General features: G+C 37.1%; 1 protein-coding gene across 1 annotated transcript; it reads left to right on the top strand.

Moving 5' to 3' along the window:
- Positions 1-12,327: 12,327 nt before the first annotated feature.
- On the top strand, positions 12,328-13,311 carry LOC140233857 (allatostatin-A receptor-like). Its single transcript, XM_072313948.1, has one exon. It carries the CDS (start codon positions 12,328-12,330, stop codon positions 13,309-13,311), a length of 984 nt encoding a protein of 327 aa, XP_072170049.1.
- The last annotated feature ends 10,822 nt before the right edge of the window (positions 13,312-24,133 follow it).

Genomic DNA, 24,133 nt, shown 5'->3' with positions numbered 1-24,133 from the left:
TCGTCCTTGATTTCTTTTGGCTGTGACAGTAATGAGTATGATAATAACACTTGAAATGCACTTCAGTAAGAAAATCTGGAACACGAAAAGGGGGTTACTATTTGATAATTTCTTCAATGTTAATTGACTCGTCAAGTGTTGATGGGTCGAGGAACATGGCCAATATTCCTTGTCAGTGTTCAGGAGGTGACGATATTTCTTTAAAGAGACATTTGTAACATGTAACCCGAGAAAGTAATTGCTCTGTCCAACCAATGCTGCGCCTGCGCCACAGGATATCAAATTTAAGTTCGGACAAAAGGCTTACACCAATGCAGAAATTTTATGAGCTTCAAAGGCTTGCTATTTCTTATATAAATAGGGACAGTGGCGTAACTACGGGGGGCATGGGGGGCACGTGCCCCCCCCCCCCCCCAATCCGCTGGTAAAAAAAAAAAAAAAAAAAAAAAGAAGGAAAAAAGAAAAAAAAAAACCTACCAAAATGGTAATTCAAGGGTTAAGTAAACTGCTTTTGAAATCGACATGAAAGGATGATCAAGAAAAAAGATATTTTTCTAAGATTTCTTTTAACCATATAATTAAAGAGGTATTATAGTGAAACATTGTTCAAAAAGCCCGGAGACGACAAAAGATTGTGATTCAGTGTGATTCCTGGTTGGCATTTTGAATACAAGCATGGATGTGCGCAGTGTACTCAGAACATCGGAATGGTAAAAAGAGTCGCTGCAATGTTGCGCAATGATGTTTGATAGGTTGTACACATTAAGCTTGATCATTGATTTTGCAGTGTTGCTTTACATACTAGTCTATATTAAAATGCCTTGCATTGCCAATAATAAGACTTGTCCTTGGCTATTTCCTAACTTTTCCATCTATATGAAACACACACACTCACAAACACCAGATGCTCTATATAAAGTGCAGATTTTGGACATCCTTCTCCCGCTTGGTCACTTCGACGCTCCCTCGCTGGTCATACCTCCCCCAATCATAAACATAAACCGACACCCTTGACTACCAGTGGCGGATCCAGGGGGCGCACCGAGCGCCCCCTCCCTCCAAAGCGAAAAAAAAAATATATATATATGTAGCTACAATTTGGACTGTAAAATGTCAAAATTTTCAAGCTCGCTCGCTTCGCTCGCTCGCATTTAATCGTTATGCAATTCTTCTGATGCTGCTGTCAGTAATTGCCAGCAGTTGCGCCCAGTACGTCCCCTCCCCTTAGTTTCCAAAGCGAAAAAATATAGCTACAAACGGCAGTTTGGGGACTGTAAAATGTCAAAATTTTCAAGCTCGCTCGCTCGCATTTAATCGTTATGCAATTCTCCTGATGTTGCTGTAAGTAATTGCCAGCAGTTGCGCCCGGTGCGCCCCCTCCCCTTAATTTCCAAAGCGAAAAAAATATAGCTACAAACGGCAGTTTTGGGACTGTAAAATGTCAAAATTTTGAAGCTCGCTCGCTTCGCTCGCTCGAATTTAATCGTTATGCAACTCTCCTGATGTTGCTGTCAGTAATTGCCAGCAGTTGTGCCCGGTGCGCCCAGGCCCTCTCCTTAACTTCCAAACCGAAAAAATATAGCTATAAACGGCAGTTTTGGGACTGTAAAATGTCAAAATTTTCAAGCTCACTCGCTTCGCTCGCTCGCATTTAATCGTTATGCAGTTCTCCTGATGTTGCTGTCAGTAATTGCCAGCAGTTGCGCCCGGTGCGCCCCCTCTCCTTAATTTCCAAATCGAAAAAATATAGCTACAAACGGCAGTTTTGGGACTGTAAAATGTCAAAATTTTCAAGCTCGCTCGCTTCGCTCGCTCGCATTTAATCGCTATGCAATTCTCCTGATGTTGCTGTCAGTAATTGCCAGCAGTTGCGCCCGATGCACCCCCTCCCCGTAATTTCCAAAGCGAAAAAATATACCTAAAAACGGCAGTTTTGGGAACATAAAATTTCAAAATTTTCAAGCTCGCTCGCTTCGCTCGCTCGCATTTAACCGTTTTATGCCATTCTCCTGATATTACTGCCAGTAATTGGCAGCAATTGCACCCGGTGCCCCCCCCCCCTGAATTTCCAAAGCGGAAAAATATAGCTACAAACGGCAGTTTGGAGACTGTAAAATGTCAAAATTTTCAAGCTCGCTCGCTTCGCTCGCTCGCATTTAATCGTTATGCCATTCTCGTGATGTTACTGCCAGCAACTGCCAGCAGTTGCGCCCGATGCAACCCCCTTAATTTCCAAAGCAAATATATATATATATATTATATATGTATATATATATACATACATATATTATTATATATAGCTACAAACGGCAGTTTGGGGACTGTAAAATGTCAAAATTTTCAAGCTCGCTCGCTCCGCTCGCTCGCATTTAATTATTACGTTATGCAATTCTGATGTAGCTGCCATGAGGTGCCCCCCAATGTCTTGACCCACGGTACGCCACTGAATAGGGACATTATCGTATATCGTGCCTCATTAAATCGTAGATGCATCTAACAGCAGGTGATTATCCATTCAAAAGCTAGCTGGTTATTTGTGTCGCTCAGAAAATTCTGTTAAAACATCTGGAGCATATTCCTTTCACGCCTTACTCATTGATCTAAATACTGCAACAGAAATGTTTTGCGTAAATATTACATAAGCAGAACCGTGGGTTTTGATTGAAAGTTTCTCCTTTTTCTGGTACGATTATGTGGCCTTCGTACTTATTGTCATAGCCATTGTAGGAAATGGTTTCGTCATTCTCATCCAGAGTCGTCTAGGCGGGGCCCGTGTCGGTGGGGCATCAGCGAACCGTCTTATCATCGGTCTGGCTGTAGCTGATCTACTGACGGCGTTCTTCTACATCCCTCTACCGGAATACGTCAACGTACCACCCACGGCCGCTGGCGAGTTCTACTGCAGGGTGATCGAACCTAAGTCTTTGGCTTGGGTTTGCTTCATGACATCCGTCTACACTTTGACCACAATCTCTATTGAAAGATATCTGGCCATCGCCTATCCTTATTCGTATCGAACCTGGGCAAAACATAGCTACGAGAAGTTTGCTTTTCCCCTGATATGGCTCGCTGCAGTGTTGATCAACCTCTTCACGTTTGTATTTCGTGATATGGATGAGTGTGGCAGGTGCTTTCTCAGTTTCCCTTCTGCTAGATCAAGGAAAGTGTGCGGCGTGTTTCTGTTTATTTTTGAATATCTCGGACCACTCTGCGTAATGTTATACACCAACCTTCAAAGCATCCTCAAGCTGCGCCAGTACTCGCAGAATCCAAGCGATGCAAGCATCTCCCAAGACGCACAGGTAATACATCGTCGGCTGACCACTGTGTTCACAGTCATTTTCGTCACCTTTTTTGTTCTTTGGACGCCGGATCAGATCTGCTATCTGCTGTATAATCTGGGCGTTTTGAGTGGTAACTTCACCAACACTGTTGCTTACAAAGTCTTGGTCAAAGCTGCTTTTATGAATGCCTGTACCATGAACCCTTTCATCTACTCTGTGTGGGTGCCCAGTTTCCGTCGCCAGGCAACGGCCTATCTCACCTGTCGGGGTATTCGGAACCTGCATTGGTCGAACACAGACACGCATTAGGTTTCATGTTTCTCCAACCTGTAAAACAGCCCTGAGACTGTATACATGCAAAGTTGGAATGTCATTACACAGTCCGTTCAATCATCGTCTAATCTGCTATTTGCTTCAGTGAAAAAAAAAAAGAATACACACGCAATGTATCAATGTTATATTTGACTTTCTTTTGCACCTTTATAGACTCCAGCCACTGAAAGTACTTCTGCACTTCTCTCTGGGTCTTTGCCTCGTACACTTGAATGCACTCTTGTTCTTACCATCAACGAATGTTGTAATACTATTTATTTATGATGGATAGTATGACACAGGGTGTGAATTTTCCTTATCACTCTCTAAACAATGATGATTTTTTTGATATGTTTAATCATGCCTCAGTAACTCATGCAACAAACGAACCCTACAGTAAATGTTTTTGTGCAAATTATGATTTTAATTCTCATACTAAAAGTGTAAATTTTGGTGAAGATAACAATGAACAATATTCTAGTTCTGAATATTATACAATTAATCAATTCAAAGCTTAAACTGAAATAACCCAAAGTTTTTCGTTAATGCAACTTGATATAAGGAGTTTAAATTGTAATTTTGATAATTTTTGCTGTTGTATGAATGACATTCATAAATCATCTTTCTCTGTAATTGGTTTGAGTGAAACATGGATCAGTCCGACTTCTATGCCTACGTTCTCTCTCCCCGGTTATGATTTTATAGAAAACAGTCGTCAGCATAAGAAAGGCGGAGGAGTTGCCCTGTATGTAAAGCAAAACCTTGATTACATTATTCACAGTGGATTGAACTGCATGAGTGAAGCTGTATAGAATCACTCTTTATTGAAATTAACGTGCCTTGTTCTAGGAATATACTTGTATTAGTCATGTACCGACCTCCAAATTCTGATGTTCAAGATTTTTTTAATTATTTGCAATCGTTATTGCAAAATCCAATTTTTAACAATAAAGATTGTTATATTATGGGAGATTTTAACGTAGATTTATCTAAGTTTCAGACATTAAATACTGCTCAGAATTTATTAGATACTATGATGTCCTCATCTTTTTTACCCCTTAAACAAAGCCAACTCGAGTAACTAATCATTCAGCAACTCTTATCGACAATAAATTCTGCAATATTAACCCTTTACCCTTTTCTGGCATTGTTTTATCAGATTTGTCCGACCATTACCCCATATTTACCCATATTCCCTTTAATCGCAGACGTAGTTTGAATTCCTCTCCAGTGCATTTTTGAAAAGTTACACCCGATAATATTGCTAGGTTGCAAGATGGTTTTAATGAAGTAGATTGGTCTGAGGTATATGATGCTGAGGACCCAAATTATGCTTATGATTTAATCATGAGAAAATTGAATTCATTTTTAGATGAGTATGTTCCTTTAGTTAAGAAAAATAATAGTAATTATAAAAGATTCCCTAGACTTCCATGGATATCGAAGTCTTTGTTGCGATCAATTAACCGAAAAATGATTTGTATTATGCTGATAAAATTAAACGAACTGAGGAATCTCGTCATGAATATATTTCATATAAGAATGTTCTTACTCAAATTTTGCGTTGTGCAAAGCAAAAATATTCTAGTGATCAGATATATTATTTTAAACATGATATCCAAAATACTTGGAAAGTTATTGATTCGGCCATTGATAAAAACAAAGAAACATCCCGTATTACTACAATCAAACATAATGATCTTACAATTGCTGATCCAAGGTCTATAGCTGATGTTTTTAATCAATATTTTTCACAAATAGGAAATAATTTTGCTAAAAAGATTCCTAAGTCCCAAAAGTTATTTGTTGATTTTTTACAAACGCCTAATTTCAGCTCCTGTTTTTTTTTTTTTTTTTTTTTTTTTTTGCTCCCACTCACCGGAACGAACTAATTGATATAGTTCGGAACTTAAAGAGTAAAAAAAAAAGTGCTGGTTATGATAATATTGATAATGTTCTTTAAAAAAAAATATTATGAATGTAATTGTTGATCCTATGGTTCATGTGTTTAATTTGTCTTTAAGTAATGGTATTATCCCCGAGGCTATGAAAGTATCTAAGGTTATTCCAATCTTTAAGAAAGGGGATAGGGAAGACGTCAGTAATTATAGACCAATATCTTTGTTATCCGCTATCCCTTTAATTACTGGAAAAAGTTGTTTATTTTAGACTTTTGGATTTTCTTAATAAGCATAACATCATTTCTAATAATCAGTTTGGTTTCCGGCAAGAACACAACACATCTCATGTAGTCCTTTCTTTCCTAGATAAAGTCTCCAAAGCCACTGATAAATTTCATCATACTATAGGTGTGTTCCTGGACTTCTCCAAGGCCTTCGATACCATTGATCACAAAATATTTCTTTACAAATCATCCCCGTTATGGTATTCGAGGCATGGCCTTGGAGTGGTTCAGGAATTACCTTACCAATCGCAAACAATTTGTTTATATTAATGGTCATAAATCTGTTATGCATGATATCACTTGTGGTGTACCGCAAGGAAGTTTACTTGGTCGACTTTTATTTGTTCTTTACATCAATGATATTGAAAATTCATCAAGTATTCTTTCGTTTTTATTGTTTGCTGATGACTCAAATGTGTTCTTTTCTAGTTCCGATCCTGTGTTTTTGATTGATACTATGAATATCGAGTTGAAAAAGTTACTTTACTGGACTAGAGCCAACAAATTGTCAGTTAATCTTGAAAAAACTAAATGTATGCTTTTCAGTATAATTCTTTGGAAAAATTATCTCAGAACATTTTTTTTTTGATAATATAGCCGTAGAAGAAGTTTCCTCAATTAGATTTTTATGTTTGATTCTTGATAATAAGCTCACCTGGAATTTGCATATTGATTCAATTTGCCGTACAATTTCTAGAAATATGGGCGTAATCAATAAAGTTAAATTTTATTTTCCCAAAAATGTTTTATTAATGTTATATTCATCTTTAATTTTACCCTACCTGAACTATGGCATTCTCGCCTGGGGCAACACTTACTCCTCATATCTAGAAAGAATATTATTATTGCAGAAAAAAGCTCTTCGTATTATTTGTAGAGAATCGTGGAGATGTCATACTAATGACTTGTTTTATCAAAATAATATTCTAAAAATGAAGGATTTGTATTGTTTAAATTTAGGACAATTTATGTACAAATTAGTAAATCATTCCCTTCCTTTTACGTTTGACTCCATGTTAATTCAAAATAAAACTATACATTCATACCCCACTAGACAAACCAATGAATTCCATTTATCACTGTTTAGGACGATTTTGCAAAGTCTATATTCTCCTTCGCTGGACCTAAATTCTGGAATTCCCTTGACAATAGTATAAAAGAATCTTTAAGTTTCAACACTTTTACCTTGAAATTAAAGAAATTTTTTATTAATTCTTATATTACTGGGAATTTGCATTTTTGAAAGCTACTGACTGATTTCTTTGCTGTTAACGTCTTTACATTGTTTAATTCATTTCACAACCGTTATAATATATTATTCATATATAGTCCACTTCTCGGTATAGACCAAAGTCTCATGTGCCCTGGCATCGACCCTTGAACTCTTTCTCCTTTACCCTTTCCTCTGTCTTCTTGTCCCTTTCTGGCCTTTGACCTCCTGTTTATTCTTTCCACGCGTATGTAAGAGAGCTGCTTTATTTCTGTCGGTGTGTGCGTTTGTGTGCATACTCGTTTTATGTTCTGCTTCCCAAAGAATATATATGATTGTCTCGTTGCATTATTACTATAATTTTCACTACTCGCGAGGGGACTGCATTCTACAAGCTTGGCTTTTTAGCAGTCCCCTCCATTTGCGACCTTTTCTTTATTATGATTCAGTCACATTTTGTCCAAGTATCTCTTCAACTAAAGTATGTTTATTGTTTCATGTAAACAAATGACGTGTATTTAAATTTTGTTTGGATATGCACAAGTTACATTGTACTTAATTTGTTTACATGCAATTGTCATATTATATGCTTTGGCCGGAAATGAAATAAAATGAAATGAAATGAAATGATATGATAGATCATGCTGAAATGAGGCACCTTGATGTGTCCTTTGGTTATAAGTTGTTGCTGAATGGAGGGATTTTCAAACCTTTCACAACAACGCAAACGCTGGACATTTCGAGCTCATGGTCACGACGGTGTTTGAGCAAGTGCCCTACGTACCCCCGCCCTTCCTTGAAGTAATCAGTTAATTACCGCTGTACATAGCGTTTACCTTTTAATTTTGTAGATTGTTTTTGGCGCTGGGCCCCTGATTCTCTTGTATCACAAATAGTATTTTCTATCAGCATTTATAGATTCCTGTCAATGATAATTATTGTCCTGGAAACTTTAGGGTCAAGGGTCAAGGTCAAATGCTCAATATTTCATTGTTTCTCCCATGTCTGTGCAATGCTGGAGGGCAATTTTTGAAGCTTGGTGTGTATTTGTATTACCTTATAAAGATTTTATTTTTTAAGAGAGAGCATATTTTATGTCATGAGGTCAAAGGTCAAAGGCCAAACGTTAAGTGAAAATGTTAAAATTCCATTTTTTTTTTCTATCTCGGAAATGGTTCAAGATACATTCATGGAACTTAGTGAATATGCATGTATTGATTGGCAGAGATTGTTTTGGAAACTTTAGGGTTAAAGGTCAAACATCAAGTGAAAATGTTAAAATTCCATTTTTTCTTCATATCTCGGAAATGCTTCAAGGTACAATGTACATTCACGGAACTTAGTGAAAATTCATGTACTGATTGGCAGTAATTGTTTTGGAAACATTAGGGTCAAAGGTCAAGGTCAATTCAAATTTTCATTATTTTCTCATGTACTTATGCAGAGCCTGAGGGTTTTCTTTTTTTTTTTTGAATTGTTTTTGTTTTGTATGAACCTGCGTGTTATCTTGATTTTGTAATTTTACATTTTTATATTTATGTAATACTGTGTACGTATATTTTTCACTTTTGTAAAAATCATTTGTAATTCAGCCTCTGGCTGCGATCAATGATTTGTTGAATAAAGATACCATTAATAATAATGATAATAGTAATAATAATAATAATAATAATATAGGTTTTCCGGCCAATTTCGCACTTTTGTCGGTCCATTTGATAGAAGGTTCATTCAATTCAGCGAAAATACTCGTCACTGCACATTCTGTCATTCAAAATTGCAACTTGTTCGTTCAATTTAGCATTTCCATTAATGAAATTCGCACATGTGCCTTTCGAATTCGTAAAACGGGCATTCAAATTGGCACGTGCTCTTCAATCATTCAAATTCGCCAGCACTGGCGGCAAATGGTATTTCAGTCATTCAATTTCCCGTATGCGCAGTCAAATTCCAAACATGTTCATTCAAATTGGCGTAATGTTATTTCTAGTTTAAAAAGGTGAGAACCGTGATTTATACGTATTTGAATGTGAATTTTTGTTTCACCCACAAACTGTCATGTATATAGTAAAGGTATCTTTGATCCTAAAATAATAACTCAAGTTTGTTGTTCTGTAACTCCCCTCTTCTTTCATACATGTTATCAGAACTACACAGGCACCATTACCATAGATTCACTTCACTTTCTTATGTCCAGTCATGGCAGCACAAGTTAGATACAGGCGTATCTCTCAAGAAGACAGGGAAATAATCATAGAAGCATTAAAATTTTGAGGGTAATAACCTTGACAAATTGATGGCTAGAGCTGATCCAAGAGCTTTATTCCTAATGATATTAACGCAATATAACACCCACCAAATTAAGATAATGAAACATGCAGATGAAAGAAATAATCACGATGTAAATTGAAACCTCCTTCTCCCAATGAATGTCAAAACAAACTTAAGATTAATGTATCTGTGAATGAAATAATGCTATCGAACACATACACATATTATTTTGAAAGTACTATTGCAAAGATTCAGAATAAAGAATGAATACGAAAATATGAAATGTCATGATGTTTGCAAACAATACCTATGATGAATGAAAATGAAGAAAGGAATAAAAGCATAAACGTGTCTGCTAAATTGACTACAGTAAATGCGAAATTGGATGCCCAAGAATGAATTCGAATGAACGACCGCAGCGTATACGTGATCACGTGACTTTATCATGCTAAATTGAATGAACGATTTGCGAAATGGTGCTTGTCTTAGGAATTAGAACTGAAAAAGTGCTGATTCGAATGATGTTAAAGGTAATTTCAATGCTCCAAAATTGATTTGAATGAAAAGATTATAAAATTGAAATACCGAACATGCCATCTAGGCCAAACTGTGCTAAATTGAATGCAGCAATTAGGAATTGGACTGAAAAAAAAAATGCGAAATTGGCCGGGAAAACCTATAATAATAATGATAATAATAACAATTCATGGCCACATATTATACGTTTTTTAGTCATTTTAGAATGCTGTTGCCAATAGGGTTGCATTTATTGCACTTTTGCTTTAATCTTAAGAAACATCGTGTCCTGGTATATGATATTTTAGTGCCCACAGAAACAAGCGGTAAACGTATAAATGTTATCCGATTACATTCTGCTTGTCACTAGCTATCTATATTTAACATGAGAGCATCACTTGTATTTTCAGTACATGTTTTAACGCACTTTCAATACACTATGACTATATCAAAAGGTTGGATATATAGTCTTTTATTTTATCATTGCTAGTATATCACCCCGATTTTTGCCTCAAAGAAGGAGTGTACATAATATCCTTCAAATTTGGTTTAATAATGACTTTTCTTGCTCACATCGAGTGGCTTGAGACTTAAACTCATGTCGGTTGGAGGCGCTACGGTTGATACGGGATTGAAACTTAAAAGAGGAAGGGGAGAGAAAAGAGGGCTGAAAAGGAGAGAGGGAGAAGAAAATAGAAGAGAAAGAAGAGAGAATGAAATAATGTCATTCATCTTTTCTAGTAAAGGTCTATCACCACATGGCTGCACGCACGGGGTTGGGGTGGCATAATGCAAAAGTGTGTTCCAGATTGTAAACTTTCAATTCCAGAATATGAAAAAAGCCCCGCGCGTTTCACTTCCATGAAATATTCCATAAAAACAGGGAGGTGAGAACTGACAACATGAAAGACGCACAGGAGTAAATACTACGATGTAGCCATTCCGTGATTGTCCTGAATATCAATGTTATTCTTACACTTTTGATTTGATTTTTCTTAATATTCCCCCATAGATGTGTGCACTGAGATCGTTGAATTTAAGTTTTAAGTATGCAAAAGCTTCTTCATCATGCGGAAAGGGGGGGGGGGGGGGTTCCCCTTCCCATGCCTATCTCAATAGACTTTGTACTTGACGTGACAGAAAACACGAGGAAAAAAGTGGGTGGCACGGTATCATAATATTATTTACAGCCATTCACATTTTCTATATACTATATCAATTTTTCGTTCTTTTTAATCGATTTTTTTCTTCATATTTTCCCCCGAGGTGTTCACCTGATCATTGAATTTCAGTTCCAAAATTTGCAAACGCTCCCTCGTGTGGGAGGGGGCCCAGGACCCCCTTCGGTCTATTTCCAGATAGCAGGATATTTAAGTACATTTTTTTTATAAAGTTTCACTGGTGCAATGACGGTGGAGAAAGCTATTAATCATTAACATTGTTCAATTTGCACTGGTGCACAAGGAACGATAGAGGAATTATGAAAATCATCACTCCGCTTGTATCACTTGTGAGATGTAAAGGGGAGAATCCACCTTGCACCCTTATGAGGAGCTCTGCCCCTTCGAACCTCGGCGAGTTTTCACCGCCAGACCCCCACTGAAACCCTACCACTATTGAAAAAGAGAAAAATAATCCGACGGGCCCGCTTTATATCATTTGTGATCATTTTCGTCAGTATTGTATTCTGTAGAAATTGATGGCGTTTGACATATCATCCATCTGTTCATGATTTTTTACTCTCACTGATTTTTACTATATGTTCAAATTGTTTCTGCATACAAGATAATTTGCACAAAGTGTGACACTTGTACATTATGAGTGTTTAACCCGGTGAAGCGGTCCCACCTCACATCCAACTGGACCCCATGGAAGACCAGCTTAACGTAGCTGAATATGGGCTATCCAGCCATCTTGTCAGATGGAAAATGAACAAACAAACAAACTCCTTTTTGACCATCAAAATTGCAACAATAATCTCTTTGCGTATCAAAGTAGCAGTAGGCCTAAATCTTCGTCTTGATGCAAACATGTCTTGCCTTTATTTTGTTTTGGCTGTGACAGTAATTACAATGTTAATAACACTGGTAATGTGCTCCACTAAGAGAATCAGGAACACGAAAAGGGGGTAATTATTTGATAATTCCTTTAGTGTTATTTTGAAAGGCTGAGGAAAGTGGTCAATGTTCATTGTTTATGTTCAGGAGGTGATGGTTATTTCTTTACAGAGAAGTTCGCAAAAATGTAACTTGAGAACGTAATTGCTCTGTACATCCATTGTTGTGCCTGTCACACAGGACATTAAATTTTAGTTGAGACAAAGAGTTTACACGATGCAGAAATTTTACGAGCTTTAAAGGCTTGATATTGCCAATATAGATACGGACATCATCGCATATCGCCCTCAACAAATCGTACATAGGCTACGTCTGACAGCGGGCGATTATCCATTCTGAAGATTGTTAAGTTTGTGTCGCTCTGAAAATTCTGTTAAGACATCTGAAGCATATTTCATCCACGCCGAACACATTGATCTAAAAACTGCACTAGAAATGTCTTGCGTAAACTTTACAAATGAAGAACCGTGGATTTTGATAGAAAATATCTCCTATTTCTGGTATGATTATGTGGCCTTCGTACTTATTGTCATAGCCATTGTGGGAAATAGTTTCGTCATTCTTATCCAGAGTCGTCTAGGCGGGGCCCGGGTCGGTGGGAAATCAGCGAACCGTCTTATCATTGGTCTGGCTGTCGCTGATCTACTGACGGCGTTCTTCTACATCCCCCTACCGGAATACGTTAACGTACCACCCACGACCGCTGGCGAGTTCTACTGCAGGGTGATCGAACCAAAGTCTTTGGCTTGGGTTTGCTTCATGGCATCCGTCTACACATTGACCACGATCTCTATTGAAAGATATCTGGCCATCGCCTATCCTTATTCGTATCGAACCTGGGCAAAACATGGCTACGAGAAGTTTGCTTTTTCTCTGATATGGCTCGCTGCCGTGTTGATCAACCTCTTCACGTTTCTATTTGGCGATATGGATGAGTGTGGCAGGTGTCTTTTCAATTTCCCTTCCCTTAGATCAAGGAAAGTGTTCGGCGTGTTTCTTTTCATCTTTGAATATTTCGGACCACTCTGTATAATGTCTTACACCAACCTTCAAAGCATCCTCAAGCTTCGCCAATATTCACTGGGATTACACGTTGCAAGCAAGGCGACGCTCTCCCAAGACGCACAGGCAATTCATCGTCGGCTGACCACAATGTTCACAGTCATTTTTGTCACCTTTTTCGTTCTTTGGACGCCAGATCAGATCTGCTTTCTGGTGTATAATCTGGGAGTTCTGAGTGATAACTTCACCAAGACTGTGGCTTACAAGGTATTGGTCAAGGCTGCCTTTGTGAATGCCTGTACTATGAATCCTTTCATCTACTCTGTGTGGGTGCCCAGTTTCCGTCGCCAGGCAACGGCCTATCTCACTTGTCGGGGTATTGGGAACATTTATTTGACGGACACAGACACGCGTTAAGCTCCATGTTTCTCCTTTAAAACATCCCTTGGGGAGTTCCTACGAAGTGGGGAAAGCCCTTGCAGTCTGCTGGACTAGCATAAAATCAATGCTAGTCCAGCAGGACGGACGAACAGAAATGCTAATCCAGACGGGCACCGTCTGGACTAGCATTTTGCTAGTCCAGCTACCAATTTAAGGCTTCTATGGTATATAGTAGTAGAAGGAGAAGTCAGAATAAGATAGAAAAAATAAAACCATGATCCACATTATGCTGGAAGCAGGCACCTCGGTGTCCTTTTGGCGTTGTTGAATTTCCAGATTTTTCAAACCTTTCACTGCAGCGCAAAAATGCTTTGCACACCGAGCTCACCGTTCTATTGAGCAAATGCCCCTCGTCGCATTAAACAGCCAAGTAATGTATTTGTATACAGTGTATATCATTCATTTGTTAATTTTTGAGTGATCCCCATTTACTTATATAAAAGTCGTATTATCTATCACATTTACAAATTCATATATGATAAAACTTCACATCCACTAATACTTTTTGGTAATAATGGAACGTTCTTACCAATATGGCTACATTTACATCTTGTAAAAAGACATCCGGTAAATGATGGTTTTAGTGCCCATAGAAACAAGCGAAAACTGATTAATGTTAGCCGATTAGATTCTATTACATGTTGTCGCTATCTGTATTTTATGAGAGCATTGTTCTGTGTTTAAGCACATGTTTTAACTCAGTTTCAATTAGGACTACTACATTATGACTATCATTATGTCAGAAGGAGTGTGTAGCCTAAACGTGATTTATAGGCCTATCATCCCGGCCTTTGTCTCTAAGTATAGGAGTGTATCTATCCTTCAAATTTTGTTTGACAATGACTTATCTTGCACACATCGAGTGGTTTGAGACTTTTAATCATCAGTGATGTTTGTCATGAATGTTATATTCTGTTGAATTCAAAGGTGTTTGGCGTGTCATCCGTCTGTGCATCTGATTTTTATGATTTTTTACATGATCACGTACTTTACAATATTGTGTGGTATTTGTACCTTATTTATCTGTATATAGCACCTTTGACCATTAAGATCGCTATGATAACCGCTAGCGCTTAGAGACATTTCATGTGATAATGTGCAATATAAATGTTGTTAATTATTGTCATTATTATCATTATTATCATCATTATCATTATTATCATTATTATTATTATTAACCTCTTATACCACTGTTCACGTAAGTAGCGGTAAACCGTTGACTTGTTCCAAACATTTTCTAGGGGTTGTTTTTAGTTTAGTTTTGTTTTGTTCTTTTTTTGTGGCTGTGACTGTAATAACATGAATGACGATAATGATAATAATAATACTTGCTGTGCACGTGATGCACACTTCAGAAGAAAAACCAGGAACATGAAAAGAGGAAATTTGATAATTCCTTCAATGTTACTTGACTTTACTTGAAGTGTTGAGGAAAGTAGTCAATACTTGTCTTTGTTTCAAGAGGTGACGAAATTTCTATATAGAGAAAATGAGAGGAGGAAGTAGAATGCTTTAAATACAATCTAGTAAATCCTTTCAGTCATTTTAAAGAAATTATTGCAATCATGCTTGATAACTAAGATTTATCCATGTTTTAATTCATGACTGTAATTTTGTAAGGCGCTTAAAACTTTGTATTAAGGAAGGTAAAAATGTGAAATATTATTATTACCATTATCATTGTCATGTCATTGTTTTCATACAATATTTGTATCGAAATTATTATTGTTATTACTGCTATTATCATCATTATTATCATCATAGTCATCATCATCATCATTTTACTTCACCGTAATTTAAACGAGTTGAAAGCAGGGAACTAATACATTAAGACTTGCAAAGAGTTTTAGTGTTGATGGCGTCAGTGATGTATACTTACATACCGTAATTGAACATTACACTATATCAAATTGGTTAGTCAAATACCGGTTAGTGATTGGCTAAACACAGTCACGTGATGGAGGAACATTTGTTATGTTCGCTCATGGGAGAACATTTTCACGTAACAAATGACAGAAGGACCCGCGCCCACACAGTGAATTTGGCTCTGCGCGAGCGCGCGATCGAGTGCGTTGTGCTGGTGGTTGACGTTGACGTATTTGACGTATTTGACTAACCCATATAATATAACAGATGATGACTTTTGTTGTCGGGAACATGTACCAAACGTTCCACCCTCAGGGTTTGAAATGCTATTTCGGGAGGCTATAAGTCCCTCGACTTCGTCTCGGGACTTATAACCTCCCTCAATAGCATTTCAAACCCTTCGGGTGGAACATTCGGTATGTTCCCTCCCCCGCCAGTCATCATCTATGTTTTACTTTGTCACGAATCTTATAGTTGGTTAGGACGTGGTCATGGTCATGCTACTTTTCATCTCCAGCAGATTCCCTGTTATTAATCTCACTGGTTTCTCATCATATTTACCATTATTGATAGCATCTGACAGGACAAGAATGATAATTGTATCATACAACAGTAACAATATAATGATGTTATAGTGGTCATGACCTTTTGTGATAGGCTACAGTGGCTACGCGTATGGATTTTCAAAATGGAGGTCTCGAGAGGTTATAGTAATTCCGAAGGTTCGTTAATCTGAAATTTAAATAAGGTTTGCTATTCCGAATGTTGTTTATTCCGAATGTTCATAATCCCGAAAATGAAAAAAGGGTCGTTTTCCGTAGGTTCTTAATCCGAAAATTACAACAACAATAACAACAACAACAACAACAGCAAAAGTTCGTTATTCCGAAAGTTTGTTAATCCAAAAACAAAATAAGATCCGTTATTCCGAATGTTCGTTAATACTCATCTTCTTTCGTTTTTGGATTAATGAACCTTCAGAATAACGAACCTTATTTCATTTTCGGAATTAACGCACATTCGGAATAATGAACCTTCAAAATAACGCCACACATAATTAGGATCAACGAACCCGTACTTGTTTTCGAATTAACGAACATCTAGGTATAGGTAGTTTATATGTTTCGGAATAACGAACCTTATATATCATTTTCGGATTAACGAACCTTGGAAATAAGGAACGTCACCCGTCTCAAGCCGGAGTCCTCTGCAGTGCTTGGATGAAAATTATCTTTCCTATCACTGTTTACATGAGGAAAGATCGGTATCAAAACTTAAGAGTGAACATGTGAGCTGGGAGAAAATGTAGGAAGGGTATGTTGGAGGTGTTTATTGTAAAATATTGTAGTCACTTGATGCAAGACGTGCAAGACGTAAACTTTGCTTGTATGTGTGTGTTCAGCCGTATTTTGCTCATACTTACTTTTATGTAGATTTGTGTGATGATGTTCGTCTCGTCGATGTACCATAACTATATTAAAGAGCAGATATAAAAATCTCACCGAAGATAGCATGTTATGGTAGGTTTGATGTGGTGGTATTTCATGAAATGCAAGAGATGGCCTTAATATTTGAGGATAAAGCCGATAAAGACATGAACATTTTATCTTGTCGTCTTATCTAATTTTCGCTGAAACATAATCAAGATACAGGAACAAAATAATAGGAGAATGGGTCTTTGAGTATATTTTATGCATACACAAGCACTCGTATGCCCACACACACACACACACACACACATTATGATTATATTCATGTACATATGATATACAAATATAAAAAAGTAGTATAAAATTTAGAGGGCTACATGAAAGTGTAGCTAAATTAGTGAAGTAGCTGGACAGTCAATATCTGCAAGCACCGCTGTAGTTGTAAAATTTTATGTTATATCGACTGTTTGTGCTCATTAAACAGTTACTGTACAAAGAAAGCATCTGTATATGGGAGAGCATTCACTTTGTATGTATGTGCGTGTGTGTGCGTAGTAGTAGTAGTAGTAGTAGTAGTTTATTCTTTAAAAATCACACCCGTCACACGGACGGCCGGCCTAAAAAGGCCTATGAGTGATACATGTGTACATCAAACATTATAAATAATACAAAATATATAAATGAATCATGTAGGACATACAGACAATAAAAAAATAATTTAACATAACAAATGAGAGAATATGGTGGGCTAAATAATACATAAAAGAGATATTCAGCTGTGGGAATATAATAAATTGTTACGGCACGTTAAAATAAGGTTGGCAAAACTGGCTACTTGACAGCACAGTGACTCTGATGACATTAAAAAAAGGAATTGTTGGTAAATAGGTAACTGAGGGAAGGTGGGATCTCTTTCTGATATAATACTGAATAATTGTGATCTGAAATCATCATATGCCGAACAAATCATAAAACAATGAAACTCATCTTCTACATCACCAGAATTACAGATTATACAAAATCTTTCATCGTGTGGGACATTTTTATAACGTCCGGTTTCAAGGGCAATAGGGGCACAACCACTTCTAAACAGAGCTAATGCTCGCCTGTTAGATCTATTCTGACACTGCATAACATAATTAGAAGTATTCATAGAATGTTTAAAATTACGATATGTTCTGAGTTTGTTTCTGGATTGGGGAACTCTCCTCTTATCATCAAACAGTGAACATTTCCACTTATTTTCAACAAATAATTTACATGCTTTGGATACGGTGCTCACAAAATTATGTGTACTAACAAGCTCAGCCAATGGTTCAACATGCATACACTGCAATTTTGCAAATAATTGTTTAACCTTATAACATCCATTCTTAATACCATTATTTGCCAGGGACTTTGACCACAAGAAAATTTTTCCAGGGTAACGGTCACTAGTATACTTACTCAGGTTACACCAAAGCCTAGCAATTGATTGACACTGATAATAAAAAGGGGGATCCCAACCCATATCACCCATAACTGCATCATTAGGGGTATATTTCCCCACTCCAAGGTAGAAACGACATGCTCTATAAAAAACACTATTAATGGCTGAATATTCTTCTAAGCCCCAAATACCGCTTGCATATTGCAATATGGGCAAAATCATAGCATCATACAATTTTTTATACGTCATAAACAGAGAACCACCGATCAATTTAGATTTACTAATAACCACTCCAAGGGCTCTAGTTGCAGATTGAGCCAATATCTTGGTTCCTTTTTGTAAACTTAAAAATTCATCAAACCACAATCCAAGATATTTATATGAGTCAACAATGTGTGTTTGTATAACCACACACGTCCCGGATAACATGGAATGAAAGGGAGTTCCGGATCATTTATAAGTTTGGTTGAAAAGAAAAAGCTTGATATTATGAGCAGAGCAGTGAAAATTTCAGTAGAATCAGATACAAAATAGGGAGGTCGCTGTATAGCTTCAGTTGGACACATAATGGTTTGAGTCTGAAGCATAAGTACGTTAGAACAAGAGGGAAAAAAGGCCAGACAGGAAATTTCAAGATTTTACTTACAAAACTATAATGTTTATATGACAAGTAGTTAATGACATCGTAAGTTCACTCATCATTTCCGTATTCATATTGACTGTTCAGGAACTTCTTAGTGAAAATTCATATCCGGTTTAGTTTCAGTTTTCACTGATGTACTGAAAAAAATTACTTAACTCTTTCTTTTCAGAATTACTTTTAAGTGATCCAGAATATCCCATTAATTATTGGCTTACTTGTGGAAAATGATCAACATGGTTCTGAGGCACATTTTTTCCTTCCGGAGCAGGCACGTGTAATGTTGTCAGTTGAAATATCAAACGTGACAGTTAAGCGCGGTGATAGCTGAGTCCCACTAATATAAATTTTTACTTTGAATACGCGATATGTCCCAATTAAATAGCAGAACAGAGTTGCGCTTTATTCATTAAGTTTAGTTTCAATAATTGAGGCAGTTTGTTTGGACTGAAACCGGATATATGCTCTAATTAATGCGCTGTGCCCGGGGAAATTCGAATCCATATTAATTTGCTCGTAAGTGACTGATTGGAGAATATCTGCATGCTCATCACAAAGTCTTAAAATCAAAGTGTAAAAAGGTTAAAACAGTGCATATTGCTCACTGCCACTCCTCTCTTTTACACTCATATCGCAGGAGACACATTATTATTATCCTATATGTATTAAGCTTTCGACTTTCAAGTTTCAAGTTTCAAGTTTATTTTTCCACATCTCATAAAAAAGAAAGAAAATGAAATCAATATTTTTGATTTCATCTTTGATGCAAACCTGTTGAAAATCAGTTGTGTGGTGTACATTGTCTCTGATTCTTTTTGCATCATAATTACTTTGATACTGTTAAAGGGATAGTATAGTTTTGGTTGAGACGTAATTTCATTTTTCTATTAAAATCGCTTTGTTTTACTTTGTTTTTGGATGTTTCAGTCATTCCAAACCCAATTTTTATCAAACACTCTTTGAATTCCTCTTAAAATGGTTTGCTCTGTACTATATTTTAAGTGCTTTCTTGATATCTCGCATAAGGTTAAAAGCCTAATTCTCATCTTCACCAATACTGTGCCATCTCTTTAAAATCATAGCAGATCAAAGGAACAAAATTAAGTGTAATAATTATAATATGGAAAATTCTGCTCAAATTTTGATTTCCATAAAAAGAAAAATATGTGACTCTTAAAAAGAGATAAAGATAACAGTATAGGTCTACTGATGAATGGATGTGTACATGCATGTAGGGTGCTGTATGAGTAGTTTACGTGTAAGAGTTATACTGTATTCTTCGGTGCTTCTTCCATTTTATCGCATATACCATATTCCACCCATGTTTTTAGCTTGATTTAATTGAATAGTCGAAATAATAATTGAAATTCTTTCACCCTGCGCTATCACATATTAATTGCTCTGTAAAGACAGACAAGTGTTCACCAGCTAAGGCTTTTATCATATTTTTATTGCTCTTTTGTGTCTTTTCTTGAAAAATATTAATTGCAATGCACATAGGTAAACCTTTTTATTTCTGCGTGTGTCATTAGAGGGTATTGATTCAGTACTTACCCCCTCCCCACCCCGTCATTCCATTTTGACTCTTCCCTTTGATTGGTTTAGGCAGTCGAGAATTCGATCGTGCCATGAATACAGATTAGCCCCTCTATAACACACAGTTTTCACCAAAAGCGTTTACACACATACGACACAGGTATTATTCTAAATGGAAGTATACCGAAGTGGACGGAAATCATGTAAAATGTTGACTGTTCATCCATCCTTGTCAGACGAAGTAGTCACTCACCACTCACTCACTCTCGAATGCGTATGAAATCCTGAGTGTTTCCGAAATACCTCGTATTTCTATCATTTCAGTGGTTCATGGATCCCTTTACTCCTCCTCCTTTCACTCGAGCTAGATCTGTATTTGACTGCGAGAGTCAAAATGACATCTGAAGATATTAATCTACTCCTAAAGCAAAATATGCATCAGGTCGTTACGGCCAACATTCGCACCATGGAATAACAACTCTTGTGCACATTCCACATCGAGAGCAATGGAGATAGAGGATCGATCCGTGATTTAAGCAAACAACTGATCATCGTCGCAGAAGTATTTCCATCCTGATGGCCTGAAGATTGTTGAAGTGCTGCTCATATTTCTGCTGCCTTAGCACCCAGTATCCAGTATTTGTTGTCTAGCCGTGATATATCACCGAGTCAAGTATACGGCAGACTGCGGAGTGACTCTTATGATGTTAAATATTCCTTGTGAAAAACCGGGTCAAGAGAAAATCATATGTCCTCATATACTACTAAGTAGTATAAGTCTTATGAGATTTTTTTTTCACTTCGAAACCTCGTCAATCCACCTCTACATACGGCTTTAATTTGATGGACCTCCTTGTCAAAGTAAGCTTTTGACAGTACTATGAATACACGTATATTCCTATAAAATGAGTTATAACCGTCAAGCCTGACTTTAAAGTTTAGCAAATCAATTCAATATATTTGAAAGAAGATTTAAGCAAAGCGACTGCTACGGATGCACCTGTTTTCTAAAGCCACGCCTACGTCACACCACCATCGATCTCACTCTGTCAATGGATGCATCGATGTGTAAACTGAATTTCGAGCGCATATTTAGTACCGCGAAGTATGTTTCATATGATTTGAGGAGAGAAGTCTCTAGAAAGAAGATAATATTGCATCTGTACAATGGATATTAAACAGGGTGATCAATGGGACAGTGACATGGGTGTACTGGGACAGCTCAAAAAATGTTGGCTACATTTTAAACAAGGAATATCCCATCGTAAGCAGGTTTATCTGCTGGGCTGATCTCTTCCCATCCACTGCTGCCAAAGCTCTTCGTTTTCCATCGGAATCGATTTTACTTTCGAGACAACATTCAAGGAAGCAATCACTGAAGGATGCACGATGGATTTTTTCGAGGAGAATAGTCTGCCACGGAATAGCTTCCACAATTCGTATTTGCACAGGATTGTAGTGTTTCTCGTGGTTATACCATTAATCTTGATTATTGCGTTCGGAAATGGCATGGTTATCCTTCCCGTCCTTAGCCGGCGACAGTTGAGAAAACCAAATTATTTCATTCTCCTAAGTTTGGCCTTGAACGATCTCATGAATGCTTGTGTTTCCCTGCCGCTCGAGCTCTATATACGAACCGTTCGCAATGAGGTAACTTGCTCTCTCAGCAGTGCTGAGTACTTGTACCTTTGGAGCTACGTCTTCGTTTACGGATCTCTGACACATTTACTTTTAGTTACCCTAGACCGTTACATTGCTGTGACAAGGCCGCTGCGTTACGAGAGCATCGTTACAAATCGGAGGATTGGTGTCGCATTGTCTGTAGCCTGGACTTTAACGCTGACTTACGCTGTGGCGAGAATCAGTGTGGACAGTCATGGGTCTGCGAAAGACTTCGTCTATTCTTACTGTCTGGGCGAGCGGAGCAGCTCTAGCAATATTTCGATGGTGTTCGACCTGTTGGTTCTCATCTCCATACTAATCGTCGGAGCTTTCCTCATGGTTCTCAACATCCGCATTTTGATAATTGCTATCAGGCAAGCGAATCGTATCGCCATCGTGGAAGACGCCATGAGAGTTCCTGGCGCGCCACGGAAACGCGGGAACAGTTCCCGCCACGTCAAGGCAACGAAGATCACTCTGTTGATGGTTTCTTCTTTTCTCGTCTGCTTCATGCCTCTGGCTAGCTTTCTTGGCGCGGCGCGATACATCAACAGCGACCGCTGGTACGTCACTGCAGACGACTGCGCTTTCTTTCTTGTTTGCGTGAGCTCAATGACAAACCCGCTAATTTACTTTTCCCGCGATACCATATTTCGAGAAAATGCAGTGAGCATCTTACGCTCTCTTCGAACGAGAGTAAGGCAAAAGCTTACGAAGAGCATACCGCTTGTGTGATAGAGGAGTCAGCGGCAAGCAGAGAGGAGCTCTTTTTTATCCAGCAGGAATATTTTGTCTATGTATAATCCATGTAGAGGAAAAGTAATGATTGTGATTAGGTAGATATTTGATTTGATTTGAACCATCAAGTCTCTGTATGACATTGCTTTACAATTCCTGTTTTCAGCACTAGCGCTATCATCAAAATCATTGGCGGAGACAAAGACTCAAATATACTACAACTTGCCTTTATTGTTCCTATATCCCATTCGTGTCTAGTAGAGTAAGAACGTCATAAAGTATGCCTGTCACACAGAAAGATTAACTACACATTTTCAGTAAAAATATTAGTGCGCATTGATTTATTGTTAGACAGATATGTATGTATGCTTAAACATTCGTAATTTAATGCTAGCATCACTAGAGAAGATGAAATAAAAAATGATAAACTAAATTCATGCATTCAAGTAAATTTTAATGCCCTGTCACTGTACAGGCATGCTAACCTGGAAACATTAAACTGCACATTACTTGAATCAGAGACCATTCTGAAGCAAATAATTTTCAAACAACAATAGATATATAATGTACTCTTAAATGAATCCCGCGAGGATTGGAACAATCATCCCCCAGCATTCCCATTGATACCCACTGATCAGTTACTAGCCATCCCCTTTAAACAAGTGAGCTATTGCAATATTCATCTTCCGGCGTCATTCTTGCGTATTATTATTATTATTTATTATTATCATTATTATTATTACTATTATTATTATTATTATTATTATTATTATTATTATTATTATTATTATTATTATTATTTATTATTATCATTATTATTATTACTATTATTATTATTATTATTATTATTATTATTATTATTATTATTATTATCATCATCATCATTTTTATTATTATTATTATTATTATCATCATCATTATCATTATTGCATGAACCTTTCAGGTTCTTCTCGAAAACACCTCGAGGGATTTTCATCAAACTCGGTAGGTAGCATCCGTAATAGGTTAATAGGATCTTACTTACAATAGAGTACCCCCCATCTCAAAAATCTTCTCCTCTAAAACCACAAGTAATCATGGTTATAGAGCAAAGTTAGTGCTATATCAGTATTACTACATTGATCACTGCAGTTTTAAGTTTGTTCATGGCGGATCCATGGACCCTTGGGACACCTGATGGGTGAGAGAGTGGGGACCAATCTTGAAGGGGCCCTGAAACCAAATGCATGTCGATTTCTGTTGATTTATAATACCCTCAACATCACATGCACTGACATGAAACGAATATCTAGAAACATTCCATAGATTTTTAACGATTTTTTTCTTCTATTTTTTCAGATTACTTGGGAACGCCTACAAAAAAAAAAGAAAAAATCCTTCCAAACCAATCAATATCAATATTCTTGAGATGACCTCATCTGTCAATCATTGCTTAAGTACTGAAATGTTTAACAAAAGACCTTGGAATGTACCTTCCTCTCGACTTAGCATAACTTG

Source organism: Diadema setosum, chromosome 10 (assembly GCF_964275005.1).
Source record: "Diadema setosum chromosome 10, eeDiaSeto1, whole genome shotgun sequence".
Classification (NCBI taxonomy): Eukaryota; Metazoa; Echinodermata; class Echinoidea; order Diadematoida; family Diadematidae; genus Diadema; species Diadema setosum.
Note: the sequence above shows the minus strand (reverse complement) of the source record. Positions and strands in the feature narration are given on the sequence as shown.

What these genes read in the sequence shown, in the direction of transcription:
- LOC140233857 (XM_072313948.1), top strand. Translation starts at nt 12,328, where the DNA reads ATGTCTTGCGTAAACTTTACAAATGAAGAACCGTGGATTTTGATAGAA.